The 17,948-nt window shown below is 52.4% G+C and overlaps 1 protein-coding gene across 1 annotated transcript in view; it reads left to right on the forward strand.

Moving 5' to 3' along the window:
• Positions 1-17,948, forward strand: part of COL5A2 (collagen type V alpha 2 chain) — a 141,803-nt gene that overhangs the window by 90,607 nt on the left and 33,248 nt on the right. The window contains exons 10-23 of the mRNA XM_054723343.1: positions 496-549; positions 942-995; positions 2,231-2,284; positions 5,126-5,179; positions 6,454-6,507; positions 7,384-7,428; positions 7,908-7,961; positions 10,611-10,655; positions 11,986-12,039; positions 14,424-14,522; positions 14,815-14,859; positions 14,968-15,066; positions 17,225-17,278; positions 17,497-17,604. Coding sequence (XP_054579318.1) covers positions 496-549; positions 942-995; positions 2,231-2,284; positions 5,126-5,179; positions 6,454-6,507; positions 7,384-7,428; positions 7,908-7,961; positions 10,611-10,655; positions 11,986-12,039; positions 14,424-14,522; positions 14,815-14,859; positions 14,968-15,066; positions 17,225-17,278; positions 17,497-17,604 — 873 coding nt within the window. The remainder of the gene's footprint in view (positions 1-495; positions 550-941; positions 996-2,230; positions 2,285-5,125; positions 5,180-6,453; positions 6,508-7,383; positions 7,429-7,907; positions 7,962-10,610; positions 10,656-11,985; positions 12,040-14,423; positions 14,523-14,814; positions 14,860-14,967; positions 15,067-17,224; positions 17,279-17,496; positions 17,605-17,948) is intronic.

A 17,948-nucleotide genomic window follows, 5' to 3' on the forward strand; every position in this document is an offset into this window, starting at 1 on the left:
GAGGATGAGGAGGAGAAGAGGAGGAGGAGGAGAGAGAGGAAGGGAGGAGGAGGAGGAGAAGGAGATGAGGAGGAAGAGGAGGAGGAGGAGGATGAGGAGAAGAGGAGGAGGAGAAGGAGAAGGAGGAAGAGGAGAAGGAGATGAGGAGGAGGGAGAAGAGGAGGAGGAGGATGAGGAGGAGGAAGGAAGGAAAGGAAGGAAGGAAGGAAGGAAGGAGATAACTCCATTGACTGAACACTGTGTCAGCACTAGTCCAGGTTCTCACTGCGCATTAATTATCTGAAGAGATATAAAAGCCTAATGAAGTAGGTGCCGTATTATTCTCATTTTACAGATTAGAAACCTCATGAGTTGTGGGCAGAGTAGAAACCCAAAGTCCCATGGCTGGAGCGGTGTGCAGCGGTTGGAGCAGCTGCCTGCCCCCGGGATTCCGGATTGGGGACTCTGCCTGTGGTGTGTCTGTTCACTGTCCACGTACTTTGTTCTCCATTTCAGGGTGGCGTTGGCCCTGCAGGACCTCCGGGGGAGCCTGGGGAACCCGGACCGATGGTAAATGTCAGGCCAGCACGTAGGCCCAGTTAGACACGGCCCACCCTTAAATGTGCCCTCCGTCACTCACTTCACCAGCTCGTCCTTCCGCAGCAAGCAGTCAGCCAGTGCGGGCTGCGTCGGGGCTGTGCGTCAGCCCCGTGTCCTGCGGCTGAGGACGCAAATTCGGGAGCTTTGAACGTGGTCAGCCAACAGTGCTGAGGAGTTTGCATTTGTGACATTAAACTTTTTCCTGCTGAGCACACAATCTGAGGGACACAACATGAAACTGAGAATACTGATGAAGCTACTTTCCGTGTTTTTATTTGCTTCAGCGATACTTGGCTTGCATCATTGGTGGGCGCAGGTGCCTGTGGGTAAGCCTTCTCCGCCTCCTTCTGTTTTGTTATTAGGGTCCGATTGGAGCGCGTGGACCAGAGGGCCCTCCTGGAAAACCCGGCGAAGATGTAGGTGGCCTTTGCTCGTCTGCTTTGCGGTGCTGAGGGGGCTGAGGGGAGCAGTGTCACCGTGAATGCCACTTGTCCCTCCCCACTTCCTCCCCCACGTCCAGCCCCCATTCATGTCAGTCAGTGAGAGCTCGGAAGAGAATTTCCCAAATCCTGAGTGTTCTCGTCCCCTGAGGGTGCTGTCCGGTGCCTCCCTGCCCTGCATCCCCCAGGATTTCCCTTAGGGTCCCCCGGGACCTCCGGAGCGGTCTGAAGGGACAGTTCCGTGCTGATGGCAAAGCCATCGTTATTAGGTCCCCGTTGAGTGGACGTTAAATGCCTTAGTAGGGCAGCGTCAGCATGCTCTCCGATGCCGAAACATGATTCCTTCAGTTGGATTTTTAATGGAAGTTAAGGCTCGACTTCAGATTTTAACATTAGAAACTCGATCAAAGGACAGGAGGCAGCGGCAGCTCTGGTTTTCTGGATTCTTAGTTGTGCCAAAGATGAGGATAAAATTATGGCTAGGCCAAGTGACACTAACCTGAGGACATATTTTCCTGTCATGTGTCATGTGATTTATTTAAACAGATCACACCGAAATTGGCCATAAGGAAAACATCTCTGGCAGTTCTTAATATCTACACTAATGAAAGAATAAGATGCAAATTGACCGTACCTTTGTGACACCCACCAGCCAATCAGGAGTGAGTATGCAAATTAACCCAACAAAGTTGTGGGTTAATTTGCATACGCAGGCACCAAGTGGCCAGGGGCGTTCCACACCGCCCCAGCCGCTCAGGGTCTCTGGGCAGCGTGGGAAGGCGGAAAGGCGGCTCGGGCCGGAGCGAAGGCGGTGCCAGCAGCCAGGGGAAGGAAGGCCCATTCTTGCACGAATCTTCGTGCATCGGGCCTCTAGTTTTTTATAACAAGGAAAGAAATGGCAAGCAGTGTTTTAAGAAACATCGTTTAATTCAGTGCCGCATGCACGTCTCCGTGTGTTGTAAACTCTGATGTTCATGAAATGCTGATCCAAGGCAGACGAGCATTACGGATGCCATTTCTCCTGGGTACATGAGTGGCACGTCACAGCTGAGGTCCAGCGTGGACGGCCGTGGCCGTAGCGCTCAGCGTTGGTGCCTGGGGGGGCGTTGGGTACAGTCTTTCTAAAGAAGACGTTTCGTCTGCCATTGCTCTGTCACCCCGTCCCCGAGGGGAACATTCTAACCCGCTTTGCTTCTCTGCTTCCCCCGAAGGGCGATCCCGGGAGGAACGGGAACCCCGGTGAAGTGGGATTCTCCGGATCGCCGGTAAGTCTGAACTTGGTGATACAGCGGCAGAGAGAGACCTCCGACACGGACGCGCCCGTGAGCGTGCCTCTCCTCCCACGCGCCCGGCACATCCCGGGGCCTGCTCTTTCCTGTCCCCGCGGAGGGGGCATTCTGCCGGGACGAGGGCGCGTCACGTCCCACTGTGCATCGCGCAGGCCAGTGACCCGCCCAGAGCTGGAGGGCTGGGCCAGCCAGGCTGGTCTCCAGACCGAATACCACGTGTTCAGATGAGGCACGTACCACAGCATCTCAGCCCTAGGGGCCACTTTTTATCTCTGCATTTTTGTTCTGTATCGGTCACACGTTGGAAACAGCAGCTGGAGGGAGGACTCCCTGCCGCCTGCAGGTGCTGGGACACGGACTGTGGGCAGCGGCCTGTGCGGCTGCTCCTCAGACCCTCACGTTGGCTGGAATCCTTGCCTGGCGTTCCGGGCCTAAAGCCTTCTGAGAGGATGCACTGATTGCCGCTCTCCCAGCACAGCTCCCCTCGCCCCGGCTCCATCCCGGCACAGGCCCGGCCACCCTCCCGGGATGGAGGGTCTGCACCGGGTGGCCGCACCCTGACCCGCCTGCTCCCCTCTCCCCGGGCTCCATCCCGGCACAGGCCCGGCCACCCTCCCGGGATGGAGGGTCTGCACCGGGTGGCCGCACCCTGACCCACCCGCCCTGCTGTCCTCACGCACGTTGTTCTGTTGCCTCCCCCCACCCCCCCGCCCCGCCCCGAGGTGCTGCACAGGCAGTGGGGACGGTTAGGGAATGATAAGCAGACACATCCGCAGGCACCCCTGCCCTTGAACTGCTCCTTGTGCCACGTCCCCCAGCCTGACGTGGCCTCCCGCCCAGCTGATTTTGTATCATTTCCAAGTGTTTCTCCCGCTCAGTGCATCCAGCAATTCTGAGCTCCCGCCCATGGACTTTCTGAAAGTGGGTGAGGTTCATTACTAGGATTTTTTAAAAACAATGAGTGCTGATTTTTTCAGGGGAATTTATAGCACTCTAAGGGTTCTTTGGTTTCAGTATAAACCCAGTTCCCAGCTGCCTGCTCTCCCCTCCTCCCCCTGCGCCCTGGAAAGTCAGCGCGGACACAGGCAGGGTTCAGTCATGAGCACCGATGTGCGTGTCAGCCCATCCGCCCTGCGCCCTCTCCCACGCCCCGAGCGGGGCCCTCACCGCAGGTCCCAGAGGCGCCTGCGGTGAGAGCCAGGCCTGCGAGTGGGCGTGAGGTCCGCCTCGGTCAGCAGGATGAGGGCTTCCCGAGCTCGCACATCTGGTCGCTCCCTGTCCAGTGGAGAGTGCGATCACACGGGAATGCCTGGCCACGGACCACGTCCCCGAAGCTCAGCAGTGATTGAAACAGCGGAGGGAGCTCAGGAGCTTCCCCGGGTCTGGAGGGATGTGGACTGCGTTTCCTGCTCAGGATGGAGGAGGAGAACCTCAGCCAGGGCCGCGTTCCAGTGGACACGCTTTCAGGGAGTTCTTGAAAGAAGGGATTCCTGGGCGGGGCCGTGTCAGGGAGGAATGAAAGGAACTTGTGTTTGTTCAGAGAGCAGTGGTTTGATGTGTCCTGACGGTGATAACACTCTCCGCGCCCCCCCACCCCCCGCCCCAATGCTACAGAGGCGCCTGCGGCGGTCCCAGAGGAATCATTGCTTTGCTTTCATCACACAAAGTTCATTTATTGAGTCAGTTATGCACTGACTTACGTAACAGTAAGTGAAGGCTGTCACGCAAACAGATGGATGTTGCTCTGTGTGAGACTGTGCTGGCCTAAGAGACGTTCCTTAAAGGCTTGGGGAAGTGCTTTGAGTGTTAAAAGAAGTATTAAGCCATTTCTTACTTCTGTTGTTTAGTTCATGATTCGTCATTGGATGCCCCCTGGCAGGCATAAGGCTTAGTGCCAGGGACATGCAGATTAACACTAATAACTGGTCATTGATGACATTAAGCTACGCTATCCAGTGCTCAGTCATCTGCTGGCCGTGGTAATGGCTTCAGAGCCAGTGAATGACTCTCCTTACCTATTGTAAGAGCGTCGGGGGGAAAGGTTTCAAGCATCATTTCAAAATAGTCGTGCCATTTGCATTTAATTTTTTGCTTGATTTCCTTTTTTTAAAAATTTGATATGCTTAGGTAAAGGATGCATAAAATTAACAGAATGAAGAAATGACTGAACCAGCCCATTCTATCTGTATCTGTTGACTTCCCTTTCTGTTGGACAGTTCATTTGCTTGGTTAGTTTTTTAAACAATCACCAACCCACCATCTTCTTTCTATCACGTTACTTTAAACTATTTTCTGTTTGTTCATTTTAATGTAATCTTTCTTATGTCCCACTCTCGATATTTAGAAGTTAAGGAAAAGTGAAACACCTTGGTTTGCTACAAACGCATTTATTCTTTTGCCCCCAGTGAAGCGCATTTCAGGAAGAAAGTCCCAGTTTCCTTAAGTTTTCCTCCCGATTTCCTTCCCATCACTGACCTAGCCGGGCCAGACACCGGACATGTGACGTAGGCTATCTTGTTGTTGGTGTTTGGTTGTTTTATTAATAACACAGTGACATAATTTGAAATCTTGAAAATGTCATCAAGTCCGTCCCTGGCATGAACCCACGTCTCTGTGAATGTCTGTCTCCATCTCGGACAGTGCTCAGTTTTGATCACCTCCGTGTGTTTGGAAAGATAAACGTATACTGTTCCTGTTTCTTGTGTGGTTTGTTGGTGAGAAACTATGTACCAGGTATTTTTTTTAGAGAAAAATGTATATTAAGCAATTTCCTGTTCTTATCAGTGACTCTGAAATGCCTTCTGTGTCCCCCTACAGGGAGCCCGAGGATTCCCCGGGGCGCCGGGTCTGCCAGGCCTGAAGGGTCACCGCGTGAGTCCACCCTCTGTCACCCCTGCAGATGCTGTGGCTGGCTGAGCGGGGCGGGGGGCCTCCCCTTACACTCTCTACAAGCCCGCTGTCACTTGTCCGTCACGGCTGTGGTTGAGTAGCCTCCGAGGTTCCTAAAGGGACCGGCTCTCTCCCATTGCTTTCGCATTTCATTTGAGCCTGTAAAACACACGGTGGGTGCGTGCCTACCTCGCACTGAACACCGGGCTGCAAGAGAAGACACGGTGATGAACGGGGAGCCTCGGCTTCAGGCCAAGAAGGGCTTCGGTTAGGAAAGTAGGCAACTGCCTCCTAGACCCGTGGTCGGCAAACCGCGGCTCGCGAGCCACATGCGGCTCTTTGGCCCCTTGAGTGTGGCTCTTCCACAAAAGACCACGGCCTGGGCGAGTCTGTTTTGAAGAAGTGGCGTTAGAATAAGTTTAAGTTTAAAAAATGTGGCTCTCAACAGAAATTTCAGTCGTTGTCCTGTTGATATTTGGCTCTGCTGACTAATGAGTTTGCCGACCACTGGGCTAGAGGAATAAGTGCCAACCCCGAGCGAGGGCGCCAATCTCAGGACCCGTCAGCTGTAGGATGCTTCTCTCTTTATAACGCCAGATAACGCACACCTGTTATCCGTATGGACATGTACAGGGCAGAGCAAAAGGAGGCTTACAGCGTGAGGACGTGAAACAGTTATTCTTGCATTATTATTTATCAATTGTTGTATTAGTTTCCATACAAATAACTTAAACCTACTTTTGCCCACCTGCTATAGAATTATCTATCTATCTATCTACCTACCTATCTATCTAAAAGCCTGGCTGGTATTTACTCGGTATACCCTGGCGGGCCTCTGCTCTGTTTTGAGTGGTTGAGTTTCTGACTAGAATACTTGCTAATCGCTCGTTATTAGGTATTTTGAGAATTATCCCTGGATATAACTCATATTTGATAACTATTTAAACTCTATAACTATTTATTTTCTTGTATGTTCTTCATTTATAGCTATAGATTAAGCTTCTATGAAGTAAAACAAATTTTGAAAGGTTAGAATGGTGCATGTTGAAAACATTACTTAAAGAGGGAAACTAATTTTCTTTGAAGAGACTTTTAAAAAATGTTGAGAATTTGGAAACATTTCGAATAACAACTTTAAATTTGAGATCCATTTTCATAAGGCACTTTCTGTGAGCTTATGTTTGCTTCTTTTACGCATCTGAAGAGAAAAAAAAACACACACACAGTAAAATACAAATTTATATTTTTCTTTTTAGGGACATAAAGGTCTTGAAGGCCCTAAAGGTGAAGTTGGAGCAACCGGTTCCAAGGTGATTGTCTGATGCGTCGGTGTCACCTCACGGTAGCATTTTGGTTGTGTTTCAAGCGCCAAACGCCTCCCAGAGCCCCTCAATGATTCTGAGGGAGAGAGGAGAGAGGAATACAGACAGTGAGCAGCTAAGTAGATACACGTGCTGTGAGTGGCGGTAGATTTACAGGATTCAGGCTGTGCCCTGACTCTGCACCAAGGACAGCCACGGTGGCTCTGGCTTCCTCCCAGCGTGGGATGGAGGCTGTCTCCGTGTGCCACAGGGCACCGGACTCCCACCTTCTAGAACACTCTCACGCTGCTGCTTCTCTCAACGTCACCGAGGTCCGGGTGGGTCGTTATCCCCGCCATTCGGTGTCCTTTTAGCGCTGGGCCTTTGGGCCGCTGTTCTCCCACGTTTACTTACGTTTCCGGAGGGAGAGAGCCGCAGGGACGCGCAGAGGACTCCTTAGCGGGAAGTCCCCTGAGGGTCACACGCGCAAAGACATTGGCTTCACGCAGGTTATTTCTGCGCTTCCTGTTCCAGAACTTAAAGACAGGCCACAGTCAGCTTCTGCTCTGTGAAGGTTTACGGAGCCTAAAGTATTACTAGACAGAGACAGATAACCAGTTCTGATGCCCATTAATGTGACTACGGATGGTAGTCCCATCCATCTTGTTTAAATCCCCAGTGTTACTGCAGACTCATTTCTGTAGGAATGGACTTTTTATTGCATTTTGAGAAAAAGTGAGTCAATAGACGTCTGAGGCCCTTCGTATGCCCTTCAAACGCCCATTTTGGAAATCCGTGTTCGGAAGGGTACGCATGTGGCACAAAGTGGTGTGAATGTCGACCGGAGGTTCCTCATGTTGTCATGTGGTGTCGTTTCTGCCGCAGGGTGAAGCCGGGCCTACGGGCCCAATGGGTGCCATGGGTCCCATGGTAAGTGTCCGTTTAATCCTTTGTTACTTATTTGCTTCTTAGATTTCAGTAAGAGAGTGTTTGCATGAAACAAACAGAAAGACATGGGTAACGTGTGCTGGTGAAGCCATCTTGCTTGCCGTCTGATAGGCAAGCGCACTCTCACAATCGCACCCTTCACGTAGGTGCGTCTTCCCGCAGTTCTTGACTTTTCATGACTTTCCTTGCCCTCAGTACTAATTTCTTCTGTACTCAGTGATCAAATCAGATTCTGGTAGACGCAGCCCATTCGAACTAGGTTAAGTGAAGTCTATTTAGGTAGGAGGAGGTAGGTTCTATATCTCCACAGGGAGAGTTTTTCAAACCCCAACTTAACCCAAGAAATACGATGGCGTGGTGGCCAGTTGTATTGAGTCTCAGTTGTTTTGAGGAGTGTAATCAAGTTGTCCTAGGGTTTAAATCCGATGCTTCAAGGGATGTTTTCTCTCTCTTGTCTACAGGGTCCCAGGGGCATGCCGGGAGAGCGAGGCCGGCTGGGGCCGCAGGGCGCTCCGGTGAGTCTGTGCTCCGCTCTCTGTAATGCTTTACTGAATATGCGTTTAAAACGAGAATCACAATGCTGGTTGCCTGCTTTTAAGTGTTTTCCTTTTTCTTGTGGGATACATGTAGGTTTACAGGCAAGTTGGAAAGATAGGATAGAGTTCCCATGCAGTCTTCACCTAGCTTCTCTTAATGTTCCCATCTTACATTACATTTGCTGCCTATTTATATAAATACAGAAATTCAGAAAACAGTGAAAACATACAACAGCACGGAATATAACCCATGGAAAAGCACAGGCTTTGGAATGGTAACAGCATTATAATAATAGGTGGCATTTATCAAGCGCTTATTGTTCACTAAGTGTTCTCTCAAACATCTTTATTTTATGTCCATCACATCTGCCAGTACAACGAAGGCCCCCTTCCATTGGTAGGAGTGTCCTGGCCTATTTTAAATGTACGGACCGAGACAAGCCCTGCTGTCTGTCCCTGTACCTCAGCCCTCGGGGGGGGGGGGCATGTTCCATTAATTCCCTTCTCAGCTCCCTGAGGGTCAGGCTACACTTGCTAATATTTCAGACTTGCCGTTCATTACATTGCCCCCCCTCCCGCCCTTTGCTTTGATAATGAAGGACTGCTACCCGGCCTCCATTATTCTGACTGTGGCCCCCATTAGTGCTAGGAACCTCAGGTTACAGCACCCCCTACTGTTACCCCAGAGGACAGCACCCGGAGCTTCTCTGTGGTACCAGAGCCCTGGTGCGGGGAAGGGAGACCTCCCAGGCCACTCCTGGTCACTCGGGAGGCAGAGGGTCCTGGACGTGTGGAGACATGAGTGTCGCCTTCTCCAGCCTCGCACAGGACGTCCATCCAGCGCCCCCTGGTCCGGGCTTCCCCTGCCGTCTGCCCCGGCAGCTGGCATTTCCAGCCAGCGGGCCCTCGCTGTTCCCTCGCACCCCCTCCCCTGTGGGCACCGTCTCCCAGGGCCTGTACCAGGGCTGAGTGGGGGTCATGGGGGTGCTCCCTCCCGGCCATTAACTTTTCCCACTTCCCGTCTAGTCCCTCTCGGGCCTGGACCTTCGGGACCGCGTCCTGAGCCCGCTCCCTGGGACCCGCTTCCGCGGGGCGTGTAGAACCGGTGGCTCCTCTGGGTGTGTAGCTCTCCCCTCACGCCCATTGCTTGTGGCTTTGTGCCGGGCAGGGTCTGACGGCTGGAGGCGGGGCAGGAGGCGGTGCAGGCGGCGGCGGCATGTGCTGCCCGGGAGAGTAGAGGCGCCTGTGAGCAGGGAGACGTGTACGCGGTTGGACGCGGGGACGGGCCAGTCTGCAGGCCCGTGGGCTTCCGGTGCTGGGACCGCGACGCCTTAAGATGTCCCCGTGCCCCAAACCGAGGCCCCGCGCCTCCCAGTCCAGGCCCCCGAGCGTGGCCTCGGAGACGGAACACGTTTCAGAACTAAACCTTCTCCAGAGCTTTCCAACCTTCATCATACGTCATGGGCTTGAGCTTCAGCTCCCCCTCCCTGGCCGTAGCAGATGGCAATATTTTTAAATGCTGCCCACGAGCCTTATATTGATCGTCATCAGCCTTTCACTTGCCGGATCCACTCGGAAAGACCCATGCAGCCCCATCAACTTTGTAAGCGCTCTTCCCCCTAAAATTCTCAAATGCCTGAGCGGCTGCACCCGCAGCCCGTTCCCGTACAGGGGCGGCCACCGCGGTGCAGGCCTGGAGAGACCCTCCTGCACCCCCACAGCGTCCAGCCCCCTCCTCCCGCACTCTCTCTACCTCCACGTGGCCAGGGAGGAAGCCCAGGTCCCGTGGGAGAGTGCCTTCTCAGCCGCCTTGGGCCCAGTGCCATGGAGTCTGAGGTCCGCTTTCCCAGAAGCGAGCAGCACCGCAGACCTGAGTGCAGGGGTCCCCGGGGCGGCTTTCCGGTGCTGCACCCTGAAGAGGGAGCAGAGGAACTGGGGTTGTCAGAGGGCGGAAGTAACGGGGTCACACCTGCAAGGGACCTGGTCTCCACGAGTCCTCAGTGCGCGGAGCTGTGCAGCCGGGAGGGCTCGGCTCCTGCGTGGTCCCTCCTGTCCCAGGTGCCGGCCATGGCGGGGGCACAGCTGTGGGAGCGCTAACCTGTCCTGGCCGAGGGCAGCCCGGGGCGACGGGGGGAGGACTGGGGGCCTTCAGCTCACCGCTTCCCGCAGCGGGGAGGGTTTCTTCAGTGCGGAGAGGGGTCTGGGGACCCCCACAGCTTTCGCTGCTACTCAGTCTCCTGGTGTGTGTGGTGATGTATTTTATCTTATTTTTGTTTTGTTTTGACAAGGAGTGCATGCCCCCTCCGAGTGAACATGCCCGTAACGGAGACGGGTGTTCAAACGCCGCTGTCTTTGAGCCCATTTGACAGGGGGTGATACATTCGAGGGAAAAGAGTGATTTTCATCAGTTTCACTCCTGTCAGTCTTTTCTCTCTCATTGCTGTAAGGATAGATGTGTTTATTTCTACGTCACCAGTGCTGTGTAAATGTGTATTTTTACTTCTATTAACTCCGTTAAGTTTGTTGTTAGTTACTGTTTATTCTTTAATTTGTAACATGGACAGTTTTATAAAGCAAATGAATCATGAGCAAATAGAGTAGAATCTCACCTCTTTTTCTCCTAATTAGGGACAACGAGGTGCACATGGTATGCCTGGGAAACCCGGGCCGATGGTGAGTTGTATTATTTTCATACTCATTCATTCATTCATTCACTCACTCATGCATTCTTCTGTTCTCACACTCACTAACGTTACAGAGCGCCCGCTGTGCCCAGTCACTGGGAATAAAAAGGTGATACACACACAGTACTGGTCCTTGAACGCGGACTTGTCTCCCCGGGGGAGAGACGCTAACACAGTCGCACGGCCATGGCTAGCTGCTGTGACATAGACTACAGCTTGAGGTTCTGGGGGCCCCGAGGAGAAAATCCCTACACCTGAAGCTGGAGAAAGATGTCACGGAACTCAAAGAGCAACTCCCAAGCTGAGTCCTGGCAGAGGAATACACAAATGAGCAAGAGCACAGCATGGCCCCTCGATGGGCCGATGAAGTGCTCGGAGGGCAAATCGGATTTGAAATTATTTGCCCTTAGGACCTTTTCCTCCTTGTTACTCATAAAAAGGCAACAAAGTAAATCTAGTTAAAAGGGGCGTTTTAAAACACAAAACTGATGGAATTAAAAGCTGATGCTTCTTAAAAGAAGAACCAGGATAGCCTAGAATGGGATTCCTCCCATGCTAGATCCTTTAAACCCAGCTTAAGTCATTGGTTGAAACGCTATGCACCCTTCCCAGGTGTGGGGTGGTGACAGGTATCCGCTTCTGTTAGCCTGAAAATACTCACTCTAGAGTATCCAGAGGATTCTTAAGCATCATTTTACACAGACAGTCCTGGATTATGGTAGGAAACATAACTTTCAAAAAAGTATCTTTATTAATTGGTTAACACAAAGAAAATACATTTCTTTTTTATATTATTATTTTTATTTCACAGAGGAAGGGAGAAGGGAGAGAGAGATAGAAACATTAATGATGAGAGAGAATCATGGATCGGCTGCCTCCTGCACGCCCCCAACTGGGAATCCAGTCCACAACCTGGGCATGTGCCCTGACCGGGAATCTAACCGTGACCTCCTGGTTCATAGGTCGATGCTCAATCACTGGGCCACACCAGCTGGGCAAAAATACATTTCTTGAGCAACTGTTTTCAACAATTTGTGGTTGTCACTGACTCAATCTGCTATGTGGCGACTAGGAAATCCTATTATGTTCAACACCCATGGACATGAGTATTACACATGATAGGATTTGGCACTATTTCATGTCAGTGTTGGCAGGTACTTACATTAAAATACATTATTATTTTTGTGATTTCCAAGTGCTAAGTGGATTATTCTTATATTATGTGTCAAAGTAGAGAATTTTGTCAGAGACTAAAGGATGACTTACTTAGATGTTGATTAAGGTACACGCCCGGTCACTTTTCTGGTTTCTGTTCACAGGGTCCTCTTGGGATACCTGGCTCCGCCGGTTTTCCGGGGAATCCTGGGATGAAGGTAAAGCGTTGTTATATTTAGCTCTTACTTACATGAATCCTAAAGTGAAGAATGTCGTTTCATTTACCGAAGAGTCAGGAGGTTGCTCTCAACTGAGGAAAGAGTCTAGAGTGTTCTCTGTGTCCATATGGTAGGGGAAAAATAAAGAAAATGTAAAAATGAGATTACTGTATAATATGTAATCAAGAGAGAGTCACTTATCAACACACACATGTCAAAGAACCTGCTGCGTTCGACCCTGAGGCAGACCCTTGTGGCAGCTGCGAAGGGTGACAGTTGAATCTGAACTGGAACCCTGTTCTTGGCGACGGAGCCCGGCGGTAACAACCAGCAGAATGCTCTAAACTGTAGGAGGCTGCAGTGGCTCAGAGGCCCTCAAAGGCTGTTCTCATACAGTGCGGGCTCTCACCCTGCCTGCCCCCACCTCCCCCACCCCCCACCTCCTACCTCTCCCCCCCGACCCCCTTAAAGGGATGGTCGGAGAGGCTGTGTGGCACTGCCCATGGGAAGGGATTGAAGTGATCCGCTGGGACCGTTCACACTTGTAGGGGATCACCATTTGCTTTCCCCTCAACGCTCTGGGCAGTAAACTCAGGGGCTGCAGCAGGGGAGCATGAAGACCTGTGAACTGAGTCAGTGAGCACATTCCTGTCACCGCTCTCACACGTTAGCAACATCTGTGTCCCCTGCACCCTTGACAGCGACCTTCTTCCTCTCGGAGGAGGAATCTGCTCCCCAGATCCTGCTGGGGCCTGCCGGTCCCTCCCGCCTCTCGTCTTGTTCCTCCTGGAATCTGTTGAGGAGCAAGTGAGACAATCCACACAGACTCTTAGCATCAGGCCCTCCAGACAGGTCACTGATTCTTTTAAAAACGTATCTTGACTGTTAAAAGAATTACATGTGTCCCCTGTTTTCTCACTGACCCCCTCCACCTCACACCCGCCCCGCCCCCAGGCCCTCACCACACTACTGTCCGTGTCCACGGGCTCTGCCTGTACGTTCTTTGGCTCATCTCTGCTTCTTGCTAGCAGTGCTCCTCACATTGGACACGAGCTTCGAAAACAAACACACACGGTCCATACCGACACTTCAGACTCTGACGCGTGGGCGCCATCACGTCTAATTGTCCCTCAAGCCCTCGCTGTGCCCTCTATGAACTCTGCCTCCAGCGCTGCCCTGGGTCTCACTCCCGCCCCTTCTTCACTGAGAACTCACTCTGAACTCAGGCACGTGGGACCTCTGTCCCCCTGTATCTGGTCTGCTCCCCGAAGTCCTAATCCCGCCCTCAGTCCCTGATGAAAATAGGCAAATCCCCTCCCCTGCCTGTGAGACCCGGTCGTCGCAGGAGCCCGGCTGCAGGGTTAGGGGAGGAAACTCAGGGCGCCCAGGACTGCGCTCAGCAGAGGGGCGTCTGGGTGAGGCTCCAGGGCAGCCACACGCCACCCAGCTCACGGGGCCCCCCGCCCCCCGCCCCCTGCCTCCGGTGCTGCCAGCACTGCCTGTTGGCTCCGGAAAGCTGCTTGGTAAAGGCCAGCACCTCGCAAAACTGTTCCCGTCTTACCAGCGTCCCCCGTCAGACCCGGCTCTGTGCTTGGTCAGGCCCCTCTGCGCCTGTGAGGCCCCCATGGCCCCTGGCTCTGCGGGTGAAGGACGCACCCACATCCGGTTCATCGCGTTTCAGTGCAGGGCCACAGGGATTGAACAGGGTTTCTTGACACTAACGAGCTCCCTAAAGCTAGGATTTTAGTTCTAAAATGTCAGGATTAGGTATTCCTGGTACAAAACACGGCGGATGAAATACAGAAGCCCGGTTAAGTTTGGATTTCAGTTCAGGGAAGTGTAAACGTTAGTACAAATACGTCCCGGATGCTTCATGGACACATTCCGCTGAGTTAGCTGCTGTTTATCTGCAGGAGAAGTTAGCCGCATGCCCTGCATTGGATGCCCTCTGGACCGCACCCGCGGGTTGGGACAGGTGGCTCCCAGGCTGCCCTGAGCGCGGCCGCATCCGCCCGAAGGGGCGGCCAGGAGCCGCTGGAGGTCAGGCTCAGCCCTGCACAGCAGCTGTGCTCTCCACTCCTAGACCAGGCGTCCTCAAACTGCGGCCCGCGGGCCACACGCGGGTGTTTCTGCCGTTTTGTTTTTTTACTTCGAAATAAGATATGTGCAGTGTACATAGGAATTTGTTCCTAGTTTTTTTTAAACTACAGTCCGGCCCTCCAACGGTCTGAGGGACAGTGAACTGGCCCCCTGTTTAAAACGTTTGAGGACCCCTGGTCTAGATGTTCGGGTGGAAGATGTGAAACTCCAAGGAGGCCATCTACTCCGACTCATCCCGTGCTGACATTTTCCTAACATGGACGTTTCCCTTTGCTCCCCTTTAGGGAGAAGCAGGTCCCACCGGGGCCCGAGGCCCTGAAGGCCCGCAGGGGCAGAGAGGCGAGACGGGGCCGCCGGGGCCAGCGGGCTCCCAGGGCCTCCCGGTAAGTGCCAGGCCGGGCGCAGGGTCCGGAGGCCGGGGGCAGCTCCGGAACGAAGGCTGCTCTCCTTCCTGTCCGGCCGGCCGGCCTTCCCATGCTGCTCACCCCCGTGGGGAAGCAGGTCCCCCGTGAGCTGCCAGCCGTCTGTGATGGGAAACGTCATAGCGCTATCGCCATGGCGTGGTGGGGGTTGGTTTTTGGGGGTAACTGTGGTCTCCCTTCCGGAGGATGGTAGGCGTCTGAGAGGGCCCCGCACGGGGCTGTGCGTCTGATAGGCTTTCCGTGTCCCTTTCAGGGCGCCGTGGGGACGGACGGTACTCCTGGCGCCAAAGGCCCGACGGTGAGCACCTGGTTTGCGCTGCGTGAGGTTCAAGGGGACGCAGGGCTTTGGACACGGGCGGGGACGCCTCCCTCGGTCTCTGCTCACGGCGTCTCTCTTGACTCACAGGGTTCCGCAGGCCCCTCCGGGCCTCCTGGTCTGGCAGGGCCCCCCGGATCCCAAGGACCTCAGGGCAGCACTGGCCTTCCCGGAATCCGCGGCCAACCGGTAACGTCCTTTAACCTCTGTTGCCGTTAGCGTGACGGGGCTGAGCTCCCGGGAGGAGCAGCATCGGATGAGATGCGATGAAACCGTGGGGCGTAACGGAAGGAGGCGAGCGAAGGCAGGGACCTTGATAAAGGAAAGCAGGTGTTCACACTCAGTGTGGATGTTCGAATTCAAAGTGGAACATCACGTTAGTGGACTTTTATGTAAAATAGTAAGGTCATAACTTCATGTTCCAGGTCACAGAATTTTACGGGTAGTTGAATAATGAACATTATAGAAACATTAGCAAGCCAGTGTGGGGAAAAGTGGAGGGTTAACGGGGACTTATAATGACGATGTGACAAAATGGATTCAACAACTATTTCTTGAGAGTTATTCTTTCGATTTCTTTAATTTTTCATTTATTGATGAGGGAGAAAGAGAGAGAGCGCACGCGCAAAACATCAATTTGTGGTTCCCCTTATGCATCTATTGGTTGCTTCTTATATGTGCCCTGACCCCGACTGGGGATTGAACCTACAACCTTGGCATATCCGGACGGTGCTCCAACCAACTGCGCTACCCGGCCAGGGCTTAATTTTTATTGAATTTGTTGGGGTGACATTGGTTAATGCAATCATATAGGTTTCAGGTATACCATTCTATAATACAGAGTGTCCCCCCAAAATGAATACACTTTAACAGCTGATAGCTCAATTTTGAAAATGAAATATATTTTAATAAATATTGCCTTTCTAATCACTCAAAGTGTGTGTATACATTTTTGGGGGAACCCTGTACATTATCTGTATATAGAATCGTGTGTTCACCATCCCAGGTCAAATCTTCTTCCATCTGCATGTACCCCCCTTCATCCTCTTCTACCCTCCCCCACCCCTTTCCCTCTGGCCATCACCACACTGCTGTCTGCGTGCGACCATGAGGTTTTTCCTTATTTATTTAATTTTTTTACTTAATCCCTTCACCTTTCTCACCAGCCCCGACTCCCAGTCCCTCTGTCGGCCGTCGGTCTGTTCTCTGTGTCCATGAGTCTGTTTCTGTTTTGTTTGTTAGTTTATTTTGTTCATTAGGTTCCACATCTGAGTGAAATCATAGGGTGCTTGAAGAAAGCTTTCAACATGTTGTTATATTTAATGAGTTTCCATATTTTATAGAAATTATTTTCTAGGAAAAATATTATGATGTGCCCATAAGGAATAAACAGATTGAAAACTTGTGCTTACATATGTTTTAGCTTGATAAATTAAAAAACCATTTTTTTCTAGTTCTACTTAAACCAAATATTTTAGATTCTGTTCCACGTAATTTGGTTTTGCTGATAAATTCTTCTTGCTGGTGACAGATTTATTAAAACATGAGGGTTGCTGATACTTCACATTTCATTTTATCACATTCTCAATTTAGCAATCTGGTTCCTACAACCTACACTGCAATTGGTATTCGAAGACACACACATAAAACCCTGAACAAAGAAAATCCCTAAAGCCCCATGGAGGTGAAATGCCCTATTTGAAGTTGTCAAACTCTCAATAGATAGAACATAAATATAAAATTATTCCGATTCTGGCCCTAGCTGGTGTGGCTCAGTGGATAGAGTGTCGGCCTGTGGACTAAAGGGTCTCAGGTTCCAGTCTGGTCAAGGGCACATGCTCGGGTTGCGGGCTCGATCCCCAGTGGGGGGCGTGCAGGAGGCAGCCAATCAATGATTCTCTCATCATTGATGTTTCTATCTCTCTCTCTCTTCCTTCCTCTCTGAAATCAATAAAAATATATTTAAAAAAATCAAATTATTTCGATTCTGGGTGAGCGAGTCTATTTCCTAAAATAAACCCTGAGTAGGTTTTCTGTAGACGTGGTGATTGTTTGGTTCTCATTTTAATGATCGAATTGGAATAATAGCTAGATAATTATAATTATTCCAGCGTGTGGAATACAAAGCAACATTAGAAAACAGAGCTGTGGAGGACCACTGTGAATAAACCAAGTGCTACCGGGTTCCGCTGAGATCAGGGAAGCTCACACACATGTGTCAGATTTTCACACGGGGCGGCGCTGGCGTGTGCTGGAGCCCTGACTCAGCTCCGGCTGTTCGGGGGCTCGGGGGGCTGATGAAGGGGGCCGGGCAGGGTGCTCCCTGCTGAGGATGCTTTCATTTCAGGGCGACCCAGGCGTCCCGGGCTTCAAAGGAGAAGCTGGCCCCAAGGGGGAACCGGTAAGGGCCCCCCTTTAAACGAGGAGGAGAACACACCCCCTGCCTAGCCGGCGGCAGCTCAGGATGCCGCGGTCTGACTGATAGCGATGGGGTGGGATCCGGGCGGGGAAACAGCCTGTCACGTGATTCAGACCGTGTGGCTGACCTCATGCACGGCCTCCCCGCTCCCCTCCCTGGTTGAGCGGCCTTTCCGGTAACCGCCCTTCTGTTTCCCACAGGGGCCCCATGGCATTCAGGGTCCCATCGGCCCCCCCGGTGAAGAAGGCAAGAGAGGTCCCCGCGGTGACCCCGGCGCAGTTGGTCCTCAAGGGCCGGTGGGAGAAAGGGTAAACTGAGTCATAAAGCAAGTTCCCTGGTTCCGGGGGATAAGTGGGGATAGTGAGGAACCAGAGCAGCTGAGAGACGTGCGTGCAGGAGCGGGTCAGCATGGTGGCCCGTGAGTTAGAGGAGCCGCCAGCCCCTGTGTCTGCGTCCACGCAGCGGAGGGACGGAGCTCATACCGACTGGCCACTGCTCCGCCGTCGGTTGTGTTGTTGGGGTGCACCGGCGAGCAGAAGGCACAGTCCCAGCCCTCATGGGGGGCTGGTAAGCAGTAGTTCACGCGGGCGGGGAGGTTGGCACCAAACAAGGCAACAGGTACATGAAAACACAACGACACATTGAATTAAGG

The sequence above is a fragment of the Eptesicus fuscus genome, chromosome 11 (assembly GCF_027574615.1).
Source record: "Eptesicus fuscus isolate TK198812 chromosome 11, DD_ASM_mEF_20220401, whole genome shotgun sequence".
Lineage (NCBI taxonomy): Eukaryota > Metazoa > Chordata > Mammalia > Chiroptera > Vespertilionidae > Eptesicus > Eptesicus fuscus.